The sequence below is a fragment of the Gopherus evgoodei genome, chromosome 13, assembly GCF_007399415.2.
Source record: "Gopherus evgoodei ecotype Sinaloan lineage chromosome 13, rGopEvg1_v1.p, whole genome shotgun sequence".
Lineage (NCBI taxonomy): Eukaryota > Metazoa > Chordata > Testudines > Testudinidae > Gopherus > Gopherus evgoodei.
Window position 1 is genome coordinate 20364361 of NC_044334.1, and position 15042 is coordinate 20379402.

The 15042-nt window shown below is 42.6% G+C and overlaps 2 protein-coding genes across 13 annotated transcripts in view; one reads left to right on the plus strand and one right to left on the minus strand.

Moving 5' to 3' along the window:
* Positions 1 to 9758, minus strand: part of KLHL22 (kelch like family member 22) — a 28363-nt gene extending 18605 nt beyond the window's left edge. For 8 of the 10 annotated variants that reach the window (XR_004002971.1, XR_004002970.1, XR_004002969.1 and 5 more), the window contains exons 1-2: positions 5752 to 5835; positions 1963 to 2242 (exon numbers count right to left, since the gene is read on the minus strand). Coding sequence is in view for 6 of the 10 variants with exons in the window: in XM_030582756.1 (XP_030438616.1) it covers positions 1963 to 2189 (227 nt within the window). In the remaining 4 variants the exon portion in view is untranslated. Of the gene's footprint in view, positions 1 to 884; positions 1006 to 1962; positions 2243 to 5751; positions 5836 to 9502 lie in introns of those variants that run through there. The other 2 variants (XM_030582753.1, XM_030582754.1) reach the window with 2 other exon arrangements.
* A 140-nt stretch (positions 9759 to 9898) lies between these two features.
* The window catches only part of MED15 (mediator complex subunit 15), a 45849-nt gene continuing 40705 nt past the window's right edge, over positions 9899 to 15042 (plus strand). For 2 of the 3 annotated variants that reach the window (XM_030582748.1, XM_030582750.1), the window contains exon 1: positions 9901 to 10048. In XM_030582748.1, coding sequence (XP_030438608.1) covers positions 9981 to 10048 — 68 coding nt within the window. In that variant the 5' untranslated portion in view covers positions 9901 to 9980. Of the gene's footprint in view, positions 10049 to 15042 lie in introns of all 3 variants that reach the window. The other variant, XM_030582749.1, reaches the window with a different exon arrangement.

Genomic DNA, 15042 nt, shown 5'->3' on the forward strand with positions numbered 1-15042 from the left:
CTTCCCCATTAAGCACTGGGAGCCCTGTAAACCATAAAACCCTCTCTCATTGAAAGAATTAAAATAAATAATTAAATCAATTAAGTCAAAGCAAACAAGAAGGCATAAAGACTCCTGCATCCCCCACTCCGATCATTCTCTTTAAAGATTTTAGTGTTCATGTTATAAGCCCTTGTTTTTAAAGTTTAAAATAGCCATTGAAGTGTGCTAGCCTAGCGACAGTGCTTTATTGCTACAAAAGACCCATTGATTTAGATGCCACTGTGTTCTCTTCCAGAAAATGCTGGGGTGATAGAGAAATGAATGCACTCAGTTCAAAGGTGAACAAGCCCATTAAATGTCCACATTGCAGGTCTGACAGACTCTGAAACATGTTTAAGCCCAATTCCCCCTACCATCCACACAAAGCCCTCAGGCATGTGCCTATATGTTCTCAGCACATGCGTTTGATGGCTCATCCAGGGATACACGTATAAACTCTTGTCTCACTGTACCACAAATCTCTGCCCTTCCTCTTTGTGGTAAAGACACAGCTAAGGGTTCATGTGGCTAGGTTCATACTGATAGTCCATCAATGCTATCCCACAATTCCTGAGGCTTATGTGTTCTGGCCTCTCTCATTCCCAAGCTCCTACTCACCCTACCATGCACCATAAGCAACCCCAACTTCCAGAAATCAGAACATCTGAAATCTGTCAATGCAGTGACCTGTGGACAAGGCATGGGGCATTCATACCATTGCAATGTGCACTCTCATAAGCAAACTTGACAAGCACAGCTCCACAGGCATGGATGGCTGGACACAGGTACACTATGCAGTGTTGACATACCCTTAGCTGTTAGGAAGGGAAAGGAGTGTTTCACATCATTCAACTGCAACCTACCCCAAAGCAGTGTCGATGGGGTCCTAAGGAAGTCCCATGCAATCCTTGTCTAGAAAGATGATGGCTGTTACATCAGGCTTTGTGGGTTGAAGAAGTAGGAGTTGTTTGAAGTAGACAGAATCTTCAAGAGCACCATCAGGAATACAGAGAAACCAATTTGCTCTAAACGTGCTCAGAGCTGAACTCTGGGAGTGTGTGTTTTGGATAAGTGTGGTATTACTCCAAATAAGACTGGTTAAAAAGAATGGCTTGTCCCACTTTTGGGTGCTACTCACTAGAACTAATGTGGTTTTGGAACTGAAAAGTTGCGGGACATTAAATCTATGATGCGAGACGTGACTTTCAGTATTTTTAATTTTTCGTGACCAAGGGCTGCTGCAACTACCCTTAAAATCAATAGAAAGACTCCCATTGACAACATCAGGAGTTGGATTGCCCCTCCCAAGTTACCTAAACAGCACTTAGGACCATTACTTCCCACAACATGTTTTATAACTTGCTATGTATTATGAAATTACTGTAGTAGGCCAAATCTTGTTGGTGCCAATAGAACTTTAACAGCTCTGTAGAATGCACTGTGTTGTACTTCTAACGAATGGGGCACATATAACACAGGCACCACTATGTCCTCCAATTACTATGGGTTCTGAGTGAAATGGAGGCACCTGGAAGCAAAACTAAATGTGGAATAATGCAAGATTAGCTTTATTTTTTAAGTCATACAAAAGAAAAATGAACAGAAACAAATTAAATATTTTAAATGCATTCAACTAATCTTAAAGGTCTGATTTTAAATGCACAAGGATAAGAACACTGCAAGATATGGCTGAATTTCTATTTATTTCATTCCTCCATTGGTAAGCCTCCACACTGCTATGAGCAGGTATTAAAATGTTCTGAATAAACCATGGTATGCCACATGCAACATAGTACAACTTGGGAAAGGATGGGGAGTCCAAGGAGAAGAAAGATGGAGGTTCAGCCACAATTCAGATTCTCTCTCTTTTTTTTTTTAATGATGATTTGAGATGTATTGAGAAAGATGTTGGTTACAGATTCACAGTGACACTAGACTCACCTGAAATAGTCACATGATGCAGCTAGGAGTATCCGATGAGCTTCAATAGGTTTCCCTTCCACTACCAGGACTACATCAAAAAGGATGCCACTATCTCGGAGAGCTACCAGGCCACTGAGTAAGGACTGGGAGTGCTCTGCACTGCGGTAAGTGTTGCTGGTGCACTGCTGGAGGGAGGGCTCCAGGGGAGTCTTGCATGGCTGAGTCAGCTCCTGATCCTCTGCCATCACAAGCAGAAATGCTCAGTACCTCACAGCCACCAGTTATAGCGAGATGAATTCTGTGAGATAATAAAAATAACAAATGTTTGTGTTTGCTAATTAACAGCATTTTAACTCTTATCAGTTAGCAAAACACACCAACCCTTAAGTACAATCGAGAGACCTTAAAACATGGTTCTGCCCCAATGAGATTATTTTGGATTTACACCAAGAGCAGTTTGGTGCAAAATGTCGCTTTCATTTACCAAATTCCCAGCTGCACAGTGTTCTTAGATACCTTTGCTGTAACAGAAGCTGCAAATTGAGTCCCCATCTTTAGTTTACCATGGTACATCAAAGGGCTTGCTTTGTTGTATTTTTTTCTTGGTTTTGCCTGTTTACATTAGCTGAGCACATTTCCATAAATGCCCCTTCTTGGCCCGGGGCTAAGGTCCCTACATGCACAGCTAATCAAGGAAAGGAAGGAACTAAGGCGATTGGAGACTGTATTGGCCTTTTACAACTTTGGCTATGAATGTTCAGTGCTGTGACAGCATGCTTTTGCTGTCGAAATTGGCACTGTTTTTCTAGAAGATTACCAAAGTGGGAATATAAAGACAACTTTCAGGAAGAATTGAACTTCTGAACAATTCCGAGCCTGCAGAATCAGTGGAACATTTAAAAGGGAGAAATCTCCATGATACAATATTGTCTAAACTACATTTACTCTCACAGCTCTACATTTCACTGTATAGTATTTATTGCAAAATTATGCTGAGAAAATGTGAAAGCTGCAAATTGGGATGTGCAGGGCTGCAGCGGCCAGAGAATGAGGTGACTTTCCCCAGCTCCAGGGCTGCAGCTGCCAAGGAGAGATGGTCCTCCTTCCCAGCTTCAGCTCTGTGGCAGAGGAGAGACCTTTATATATAAAAAACCTTAACAATTTAGAGAGAGAGAGAGCGCGCACGCTATTATCCAAAGCGCTTTACAATAGTTAGCTAACGGTACAAACAACATTTGGAAAGATCATTAAGTAGTCCGCCGAGACCTGCAGCAATTTTCAAGTGGTTTGGGAAAACAAGTTTCAGAACCACTGCTATAGATCATGGGAAAAATCTTGGTTCCATTGAATTTAATGGCAAAACTCTCACTGAATTTACTAGTGTTTACATTACTATGCGACTTTTCCCTTTCTGAATATATTATGTATATATGAACAGCAATATATTATTGCAATAGTTCACAAAACGTTTCTCAGAGAGAAATACCATTACGGAGTTACCTTAAAAGTATGAATTTCTTAACAGTGCCTGTTTTACTGAGATACTTGCCCAATATTTCTCTCTCATGTGATCTTTCACAAATTATAAAATTACTATATGATAGTTTGCACTGTGTTCTCGAGCACTACCTTATTGGCCACACACTGGGCATTAATGCATAATAATGTAATTATAAATACAGAAAAAATGCTAAATAAGCAAAAAAGTGTTTCCAAAGTTTTTTCATAAGGCCGCAGTGTATCTTTAAGAGTTCAATTGTTTCTATTTATTCCTCCTTACAGATCATGCTCGCCTGTTGTTTAGAACATTATAATTTTCACAGCATCTACTTAGGATGTCACATAGAGAAGATTCTGAGAGACAGCAGCAGCTGCTGAACTCTGTTAAAAACAAAGAGCTTGTTTTTATACCAATAGCTTTCATAAAAAAAGACAAAAGAAAGATACAGGGAAAAGTTTAATTTAGAAAGAACTCTAAAGATTCAGTGAGGCTATGCATGTTTTTAAACAGTAGCTAATTTAATGCAATCGCTTTCAAATTCTGGCCCACTGAATGATATTTTGTTGGTGTGAGGGTCTGGTCAAACGTTGCTTGCTCTCCTCTGTGTTTCCAACTGTTAAATCAGATTAAGACAGATAAAAATACATAAATGCTTTCTCCATATCCCTTTTCCATTTAAGTAATTGCTGTATTTGCCACAAAGATATCATATAATTGTGAATGAGAGAGGGATGTCCAGGAGACATTTAAGTTGTGGCCCACTCATAAAAAAGTTAAGAATCCATGATCTAACGGTTTTACTGTCATATGTGGATTCCCTGGCACCACTGATATCAATTGCATCTGTTATAAAACATTATCTTCCTTCCCAAAGTAATTCCATGCCCCAAAGATCTATTACGGGCTCTGTACTATCTTTTATGGGTCAGAAGAAATGGAGCTTTCCTGTAACAAAGTGCCTACCCCTTCCAATAACAAAGCAGTTCCAGTTTCCTAATGTCACTCCTAATGTCCAGTTCCTAATATCAACCCACAGATTCCTAATTATAAAAAGGATATTCCAGGTTACACAACACTGAACGATAGTTTCCCAGAAATCAATGTGGGTTCCAAACTAATCAACTCATGTCTGTTCTCAGGTCAGGCAAAAGACAGATAAAGTCAACTTCCAGTTTTACTCCCAAACTCTCTCTTCTAGTTGTTAAAATTATTGCTCATGTGGGACTGAAAACACCATCTGAATGCCAAGGTACATAGTCTAGATAATGCAGGATAGCATAATTAACAACCCTATTCTGTGACTGCTTTGTCAGGACTTAGTGATGAAACTACAGTAGACCACTAGCTACATTAGTTTTACAGCACGTGGTCTGCGGTCTGACTAAAGAATCTTCTTTGCATTTAGAACATTGGAATCCAGTCTCTGCTCTACCAACAGAGGCAGAGATGGGACTGAGATTAGACCTTTCAATGAGATTCCCTGCTATATACTGCGGCTTTACTTTTCACGGCACCTGAAAGACAGCACTGATTGTTCATTCACCTTTAAACCCTATGCCTTTATCCTATTTGTGGTTGTAATAGTATTTCTAAAGCTGTGGGAACGGCACTACAGAAGACTTTGTTTCCAATGGTTAATTAAAAAGGTTCTCAGAATCACTAATGTAAATAATAGAAATGGCTTTAAGTGGTGATCTTTGTTCCCACAGGCGAGACTAGACCGAACCAGTACTGCTATTGGCTCCCATCAGCGCTCTGGGCACTACTCATTCCCTACCGTCTCGACTCTAGAAAAATAAGCAGCTGCGTTACACGCCAGCAGAACGGGGCTGACAAGGAAGCATCACAAGTACAGCTGCACACCAGTTATTCCTGTCTCTCCTCCTCCTCGCCACAGAACACACTCAGGGGGCTCTCCCTGGCAGTCCCTTGTCCAGCAAAGGGTGAGTGGGGAAGCACCAGAAGACGTGGGGCTAAAATATCGGGGGTGGGGGGTGCCGTGTACTGGACGGCAGGCTTGTGAGTCAGTCACTCCACTGCTGAACAGCGCCGGGGGCCGGCACGTGGGCACGAAGCCTCACTCGGTGTCGGAGGGCAGCACACCGCGGTGGGGGCCAGGAGCAAGGGCGCCTCGGGGAGGGCTGTCTCCCTACCGGTGGGGGCAGGGCGGCAGCTCGGGCAGGGGGTGCTAGTTGTCAGTAGCTACCCCCCCCCCCCCCACGGCGGGGGCTTTGGAATCAGCCTCCCAGACCGAATCCCGCCTGGAAAACCCGGGGAGGGCAGAGGGCGCCCGCCTGGACACCTACCGGCAGCGGCGACCCCAGCCTCGCACCTGCCCCGCCGCCTTCTTCCGGGTTCATCTTCGCACAACCATAGAGTCAAGCCAGAGAGCCCTTCCCACGTGACTGAACAGAGGGCTACGCCCACAAGCCCTTCTTAAAGGGGCCCTCACCAATTGCCTCTCTCCGGCGGGCTGTGTCTGCCTGCATGTAGATCTATCTGGACATCTCTCGTGTCTTTCGGATAGGCGCCTGGCACATTTGCCCAGGTTAATGCAATGACCCAGTTCCATCCAAAAATACACTCAATCCTAAAAGTGCTGCCAATGCTAATAGGTCAATGGCCAGCAAAAGACAGAAATTTGGATGACATCTCCAAAATCAAGCATGATGCAGTGTAAGCGCACCTACATGCACCATAACCCACTTATTTTCCTCCAGAAGACATTTATTACCAGTAACTTATTTGTAAAGGGAGAAGAAGGGTGCAGCAAGTCACAGAAATCTTCCTACGACAAAACTATTAGTCCCTTGGCTCTGACAAACAATAATTTGCAGCTGTGTAATGTATTTTATCTTACTGATCTCTATTTTTCAAAGTATTTTCATTGTAAATATATTAGCATGCTGTTGTCCTCCATCCACAGCTTTCATAGCTTCTTCCTCTGTTCTACAAGTGACCAGGTTCACCACATTTTCACAGATGAAAGATATGCGTGGCTGCTTATTTCAGAAAATCCACCACTGTGCATTGATGTGCAATTAAAGGAGTGGATTCATTGAGACTGAGGTGATCTACATCTCTAAGGGCTTCTCTATGTGGGAGGTTTACTACACACTAATTTTAGTTTGTGCGCATTGATTAAAATGACATTGGTACACACAATGCAATTACTAAAGCATATTAACTTGCCAGTTAATACATATCATATAATTTATGCTGAAAGTTAATTAATTGCGTGTTTGTGTGAACACACTGCTTAATCACCATTGTTGGCACAATGGTTCACAACCTTTCCAGACTACTGTACCCCTCTCAGGAGTCTGATTTGTCTAGCGTACCACCGCGTTTCACCTCACTTAAAAACTACTTGCTTATAAAATCAGACATAAAAATACAAACATTGCTTACTTTCTCATTTTGTCTGTATGAAATTTTAGTTTGTACTGACTTTGCTAGTGCATTTTATGTAGGCTGTTGTAAAACTAGGCAAATATCTAGATGAGTTGATGTACCTCCTGGAAGACCTCTGTGTACCCCCAGGAATACACTTACCCCTGGTTGAGAACCATTGGCTTGGCAGTCACCTAACTTGTACCCCACTGCCCACGCTGCTTTCCATGACATCAGGGTCTATCGGCTCTGTCTAGTCTTAATTATTGTAATCATCTCCTGTCTGGTCTCCCATGTCCAGTCTGCTCAAAATGCTACTACTTATGTCCTTTGAACACTTTCTTCCTTTTACAGCATCATATCAAGTTAGTTACAACTCCTTTAGTCTCCTGGGAAAACCTCACCCCTTACCTATAATTCTATGATTCTAAATTCCTCATAAAAAGTCTATACTCATCACACTTTTCAGGATCAGTCCCTTAGTCTGAATGTAAGTAAGTGCCACATAATTGAGAGATAAAATAGCTTATTAAGAAAGTAACATCAGTAGAACATGAGAGAAACCCCTTACCAAATGAGGGAAATGGTAGCTTGTGTATAGGGGTTTATAGTGCTAAGAAACTGGCACTTGGGAACATATAAGCACACAGCCTTGCTCTGCCCCTTCTCTCCCCCTGAGAAACCACAGCTGCTGCTGGACTAGAGCATCCCATCTGCATGCCTGAATTGGGCCACTCGTGCTACACTCGGCAGAGAGCGGAGTAATACTCACAGTCTCACAAAGGTATGCTAACCAGTTTCACTTTTTTTTTTTTTTTGACTCTCTCATCACTTGTATTAATGTTTATCTCACTGTCTGAAATTTCTCAAGCTCTAGACACTACAGTGACTGGTCCTATCCACATGTGTCTTACTCCTAAATGTGCTGCTGTTGCTAAGTTTACGATGAGCAAAGTGAGAACAATTTGGTTGACATTCCCCTTATCAAATATGCTCCGATGTGCATGTCCCACTCTACTGCCTCAGAGATTAATTTTACAGTGTCTTATCTGAGTTAGAGAAATCTCACTACCTCTGTACCTCTAACTTGCCTGCCAGGGAATGTATTTTCATTTCCTTTTCCATATCTTTCTGTGTATTATAATTACAATCATATTAACAAGCTGTTTCCTGCAGCTACAGCTCTGAAAGCTTTGTATGGCTTCCCCTTTGTACTATGCATGGACCATACTTGCCACATTATCATAAGTGCAACATGCATGGCTGCTTGTCTCAGAATATTTGCCATTGTACCTTGGTCCAGAGTACAGTGGGTCTACTAAGACTGGGATGATTGCTCCCCACACTTTAAATTGGCTCTAAATTGCATCCTGATTCTGTTTGAATCAACTGGAACTTGCATAACTAGATTTTTACTATGAAAAGTACACAGAACCTGAACTATAGAAATACCACTGATTGCTGCTCCATAGGAATGTTTCTTAATTGTTAGGTCATCCTTTGGTTCTTTCCTTATGGTTCCATTTTCAGTTTTCCATTTAAATTAATTCTAGATGTAAAAGTCATATGAAGAAAATAATTTCAATTAACCTGAAGAATTTCCTTCTCTTTAAATGTTTCTGAGGGGCACCTGGTCTGTCTGCACCTAGCCTTAATTTCTGTAACTGGCTTGTCTGGCTTCCATGTCTTTCACCTCTTCCTCCTGTAGTCTGTTAAAAAATGAGGCTGCTCAAAGTAAACTTCCCATCCCTACACTCCATCAGTGTTTCTTTAATCTCTTCATTACCTGTCTTTTACAACATCCTATTAATTTTTTTTCCTCATCTACATAAAGTCCTCCATAATCTTGCCTCATATAGTAAACCTCTGCTCCATTTTGCCTGCTCCTGATGCCTTTACCAGATGTATTACTTTATTCCTGTGACTTTTCCCATTCTTGATGATGTGCCTCTTCAGGGTGGCCCTACTGATTTATTAAGTAAGGGGGCAAATAGGTAGTTCTGTCTAATGCACAAAGTAAACAAACAAAAAAAGAAATATGTTCCCCTCTAATCTAGTAGTTATAGAAATCATAAGCTCTGGTTCTGCAAGCACTTATACATATGCTAAATGTAAGGAGATGAGTAAGAAGTGATGTTACTTGGAACTAAAGACCTGATCCTGTGCTTAACCTTTAAGCGTGTGTTTAGTTCTAGTAGGGTGACCAGATGTCCTTATTTCATAGGGATAGTCCCGATATTTAGGGCTTTTTTTTTATAGGGATTCCTGTTACCTGCCACACCCCCCCCCCCCCCCCGGTCCCAATTCTTCACACTTGCTATCTGGTTACCCTAAGTTCTAGTGAATTGGTGACACTACTCATGTGCTTAGTTAAGCACGGGGGCCTATAGCAGGTACAAAGTTGTCAAACAGAATAGTCTCCAATTATTATTTTTGGAAATGAAGGCTTTAATTCTGAAGCCATTTAGGAGGCCAGCAGCGAAGTGGCAGGACATGAAAATGTCCTGCACAACTTCACTCCAGCTTTTGGGAAAGACAATATTTAATAAATAGAGTTGACTTAATGCTGGCTGTCACCAAGGCCTCATTCGTGCAGGCTGCTCTGTCTGGGCAAACCCTTACACTTGTGTGAAGCCCCGCTCAAGTCAACGGAGCTCTGCATACCTGCAGGACGGGAGCTCCGTGGAGTCGCTGGCAGAGCTAAGGCCCGAGCCTCTCTTGCCCTTGAGGGATTGAAGACAAAATATAATTCTCCTAGGAAACTGCGCATCGCTCAGCTCCCAGGGCCTCGGATGGGGCTGCCTCACTGCGGGACCAAGGCCGCACGCGGGCCAGGCCTAGAGCTGCTGAGCAGCCGAGAACGCACTGCCCGGAGCCCGGCTACCTCTGAGCCTCGGCCACACACAGAACTACATCTCCCACCACGCATCGGGGGCCCCGAGACTACGTTTCCCAACATGCATCGGGTGAAGTACGGTTAGCGAGAACGAGGCCAAAGGAGACTTCATTTTCCAGCGCAGTAGCGCGCCCACTGCCCCGGAAGTTGATGTCACTTCCGTGTTAGGCTGTGGCGGATCGTCGTCAGCGGCGGAGGGAAGCGCGGCGGCGGCGGCAGGGACTGGCGGCGGCGGTAGCAGCGGGGATGGACGTGTCTGGGCAGGAGACCGACTGGCGCAGCGCGAACTTCCGGCAGAAGCTGGTCAGCCAGATGTGAGTATGGGGCCCCGTGGGGACGCGGGGGCGGGAACGGAGCAGCCTAGGCCGCAAACGCGCCCTGCTTCGGCTGCCCGGGCAGGGACACGGGCTGGGCAGCCCGGACACTCCTCGCGCTGCAGCCGGAGGGTGGGGGGCCCGCTCCCCGCAGGCGCCTGTCTCTGGAGCTGGCAGGCCGCCCCGATGTGCCTCTCTTCTGCCGTGTTGCGCCGCCCCCGTCCTGGTCGGCAGCCGCTTCCCGTGGGGGTGGCCCCAGGGGCTGACAGCCTCCTTGCTGCCCCCTGACAGCCCCCGCCACACACTCCCCGCCAAACCAACTGTGTGTCTCTGAGGCTGGCTTCCCTGCCCGCGGCTCAGTTATCCGGAGCCAGCCGACCACGCTGCTGCTCCTGTCCCCTTCCAGCGGCCTGCGGGGGGAGGCGTCCCAATTCCCCCCCCCCTTCCATTCCCCGCTATGAACGCCCCGCTGCTTGCTCCCCAGAGCTCCCTTACAGCCTCTTCTGTGGGATCTGCTGACCACCCCCTGCGGCTTCCTGACCAACCTGGTAGCTTCTGCGGTTTAACAACAATGTTAAATAAACCTCTGGCTGTGTGGGCCCTACCCTTTGCACTGCTTTGTTGCTTATGGGTAGCAAATAATTCCAAACGGGCTTAACATTTCTGTTCTGATGTTTAGCTGTTTCACAATTTAACCACCTGGCCTCATTCCTGTAACCCTTGTTCCCTATCCTATTTTATTTGTTTTGGTCTTCATGGAGGTTCATGTCTGAATTTAGATTATAAATTATTCAGGGCAGAGAGCAGCTTTGCTTGTGCCTCACGTGCTTTTTGGGTGCTCAGAGCTAATATGTTACGCTTTTAGTTTGTTCTGTGAAGTCACCCATCTTACACAAAGACAGTCCGCAGGGGCAAGGAAACTTGGAGCTAAAGCGATTAAACTCTTTTTTTTTTTTTTTCTTTCTGTGCATGTCAATCTATAGCAGTCTTCTGTCAGTGGTATTTAAAAAATGGATGCTGATGAATTCCTTCAAGAGAAGCTTAAAATAACAGTTTAAGTAAATGCATCAGTCTTAGCAAACAAAATCTTAATTTAAAAATAAAATAGTTGTATAACAAGGAATGCCACTTAAGCATTTAAAATTCTGGAAATTGAAAAGTAGGAAGTATTAAAATACTCTCTCAGTTCATGGGCTGTTTTGTGTTATTTTAAGCACTGACAGTTTTCCTCGGGTCCAAAATCTTTTGTGTTCTACAAGTGACAGTGCCTCCACTGAACTACATAACACATCTCAGACATGAAAGTAGCCATACATATTATCTTAGTTTAAAAAAAAATGCTGGTATTGGTGAATCATTATTATGGTGCTTTTATAGAGATTGGGTTCATGTGTCACATCTGAAATTAGTTTGGCAGTTTCATCTTGTTGCAGTTAGAATAAAATAAGACTTGCCACAACCAGGGGTTATAATAGCTTGATGTGATGTGTAGCAGCAGGGTTGGGAGCTGTTGCCTAGGAACGTTTTTGAGGTCTGATCACGCATTGGTTCCTCTTCCTATGCTTCCTTTCACCTTCAGTGAGTTATAAGTAACTGACATGTAAAGGAAATAATTAAAATAATTACTATGTAGATTTCCTTTGGAAAACGTTCTGTAACCAGAGAAAGTGTTTAACAAGATCTTGCAAAATAGTCATGAAAACTCACTAGTCCCCATGCGCAAATTTTCTCATTCACCTTTACAAGATAATTACTGTTACTTGCCATTAACAAATATTCACACTATTAAGAATTGTTTAAAATTAAGTGTATGAAAATATTCAAGTGACCCATCTTTAGAGAGAGTCTCTTGGATATGGTATAGCTGCATATGTGGTAAATGAGGCAGCTTCTGTTACTGTGATTTCAAATATGGTTCCCTCTATCAGTCTGATTTTAGGCATTTGCTGGAGATAGCCATGAGATGGTGGTATGGCCAGAAGCAAAACATCCATGCTAGTCTTGTTTCAGTTATAAATAGCCTCGGCTACTAGTGGCCACTAGGTTTTGTTGACCTTTCTGCAAAGCTTTTGGGAATGGATGTGAAGATGCTTCAGTACGTTTGCTCTTTTGAGAACTCCAAAGGGTAGTAAGAGGTGCTTACTGTTCCCTGCAGGGGGTTGTCTTGTGCAAGGTTCCATCTTATTTATGTGCATGTTTCAGCTGGTAGGGGCAGTAAGATGACTCTTAGACCTTAAGATTCTTTTTGATTAAATGTGGATGCTACAGTTCCTGTGATCTCCAACTGTTTGAGAGGACTGAGGAAGTATATGGTAGAGAATGGCTTAGGCTCATCCTGGATATGGTGGAAGCTGTGCTCCTAGGTACAGGAAAATGTTAGAGGAGTGAGTGGGGGCTGAGAATGTCTTCTGTTGAGGTGTATGTCCCACGCTTCTCAGTGAGATTCAGTCTTTGGGTTACTCTTGATCCATTGCTGTTCCTGGTTGTCAGCAGAGAATACCATGATGTGTCATTTTCCATCTATGGCTGCTCAGGAAGCTGAGACAGTTTCTCTGGTGTGTGTTTTGGTACTTGGAGCCATGCCCTTGTATCAAGATTATTGCAATGTACTCTATTTGGGACAACCCTTGAAACCTTCAAAGCTTCATGTAGGGCAGAATTGAATGGTATGAATGTAAACAGAATATATAAGGGCTCTGCACAGGTGCCCTGTTTGGTTTAATTATACTCACTATTTGTACACTGTAAATACCTAAACAGAAAGATGCCTGGTACTCATGGATTGCCTCTTGCTCTATATCTTCTCGTAGGAGTTCTAATTGGCCGGGTCCATTCTCACTGTAAATTCCTGTCAGACTCCCTGTGGCCAGCAACAGAGTGTTTCCAGTAGAGAACTCACATCACTAGACCCTGCACCCTTCAACAGTTTGCTCCAGTCTCAGGGCACTTTACAAAACTTATTTGCTCGCACTTTGTATTGGCCATTATTAATAATAGGAGCAGGTGATGCTATTGCTAGTAAAGAGTTGTTGAAAATATCTGTTTTATTGATTTAAGGTGCTTGTTTAGTATTCATCACTAACATTTTAAAAAGTGCAGCAATACAAAAATGTAGAGATGATTTTCTTAAATTGTGTACAGAGGGAAGAAAAAGTACTGATCCTTAAACTGTCAGTTGCAAAAACAAACTTATCAATGGGAGCCAGGTTATTGAAAAAGGTAAAATTATCAGTATGGTACAAAAAGCAGTAATATTTGCCTGTTAATTCACTAGGACTTTAATAGTTAAACTTACCAGGTGCTCATACCAAAAGGTGTCTTTGGGTATATTATATGTTCTAGTACATCTAAAAAACACATTAAGGTTGCAAAGTCAAACACACCAAAGTTAAGAAATGCCAGAATTAAGGGTGACTGTACAACCAGCAGCTAGATTCCACTCTAGTCACATTGTGTACCATAGTCCAGGCATATGCTCCAACAGATGATACAGCTGAAGAAGACAAAGAGAGATGCTGTGCAGAATTGAATGATGAAAGAAATACCAAACCACAATCTTGTCCTGGTTATGGGAGATTTTAATGCCCATATCAGAAATGAAAGATGAGGTTGGGAAACAGTCATCGGCCCACATACAACTGGAACAATGACAGACAATGGCACAAGACTTCTTGAATTTTGTGCCAAAAACAATCTTAGTATCTGCAATTCTTTCTTCCAACATAAAAACATCAGAAAAAGACCTAGATTTCACCAGATGGTCTTAAACAAAATGAGATCAACTATATCTGTATTAGTAAGAGGTGGAAAACATTAGTGTTAGACATGAGTATTCAGAGGAGCAGATATAGGGAGCAATCACTACTTGCTGAAAGCAAACATCAAATTAAAGTTTAAAGTGCTCAAAAAGGAAAGAAGACAGATTAGTCAATACACGGAAACTACAAGGTTGCAGGATACGAAGAGTACCAGATAGAGGTCAAGTACAGGTTTGAGGCCCTTAAAGATCTTGAAGAAAACAAAGTGGAAAAATACTGGAATCTTTTCAAAACAGCTGTGCTAGAAGCAGCTGAAAAGATAATTGGTAGAAAGAGAGGAAGCAGTAAAGAACAGTGGAAGAAGAAACATGGAAAATTATAAATGAACGAAGAAAACAAAAGGTTCTAGTACTACAACATGCGATGGAAGAAACAAAACAAATCTACAGGAACCTTGATAAATCAGTAAAAAAAAAAAAACGGCAAAAAGGATAAGCAAAATGGGATTGAAAGTAAGGCTAGCGAAGCTGAAGGGGAAAGAAATTATACAAAAACAGTCTACGCTATCCTGAAACAGTTAACAGGATACGGATCAAAATTCAGAAATGTCCCTGTGAAAAAGAAACGAGAAATTTTGAAAACACAGGAGGAACAAGAAAATAGATGAGTGGAATGCTTCAAAGAAATGCTAAACCAACCAGAACCAATGACAAGACTGGAATTTAACAATGATAAACCGTTAAACCTAGATATAGATGTATCTGAGGTAAAAATCAAGGAATTAAAAAAAGCACTGCAGAAGCTGAAAATCAACAAGGCGCCTAGGTTGGATGGCATTCATTCTGAGATGCTTAAATTTGGAGGTGAACACATGGAATCAGTCATCTGTTTGCTGTACAACAGAATATGGATGGAGGAGAAAATACTGGAAGAATGGACCCTCGGTATCATAATCAAGTTGCCAAAGAAAGGTGATCTAAACAATTGTTCAAACTGGAGGGGAGTAACACTTCTATCTGTCACAGGAAAAGTATTAGCAGCAGACCTCCTAAACAGAATGAAAGGAAAGATAGATACCATCCTATGTGAGCAACAATCTTGATTTAGACAAGGGAGATCGTGCAAAGACGCTATTTTCACCTTGACATGGATTATTGAGAACACAACTGAATTCGAAGGCAGTTGTCATCAATTTTGTGGACTTTCAAAAGGCATTCAATAATGTAAACAGAGAAA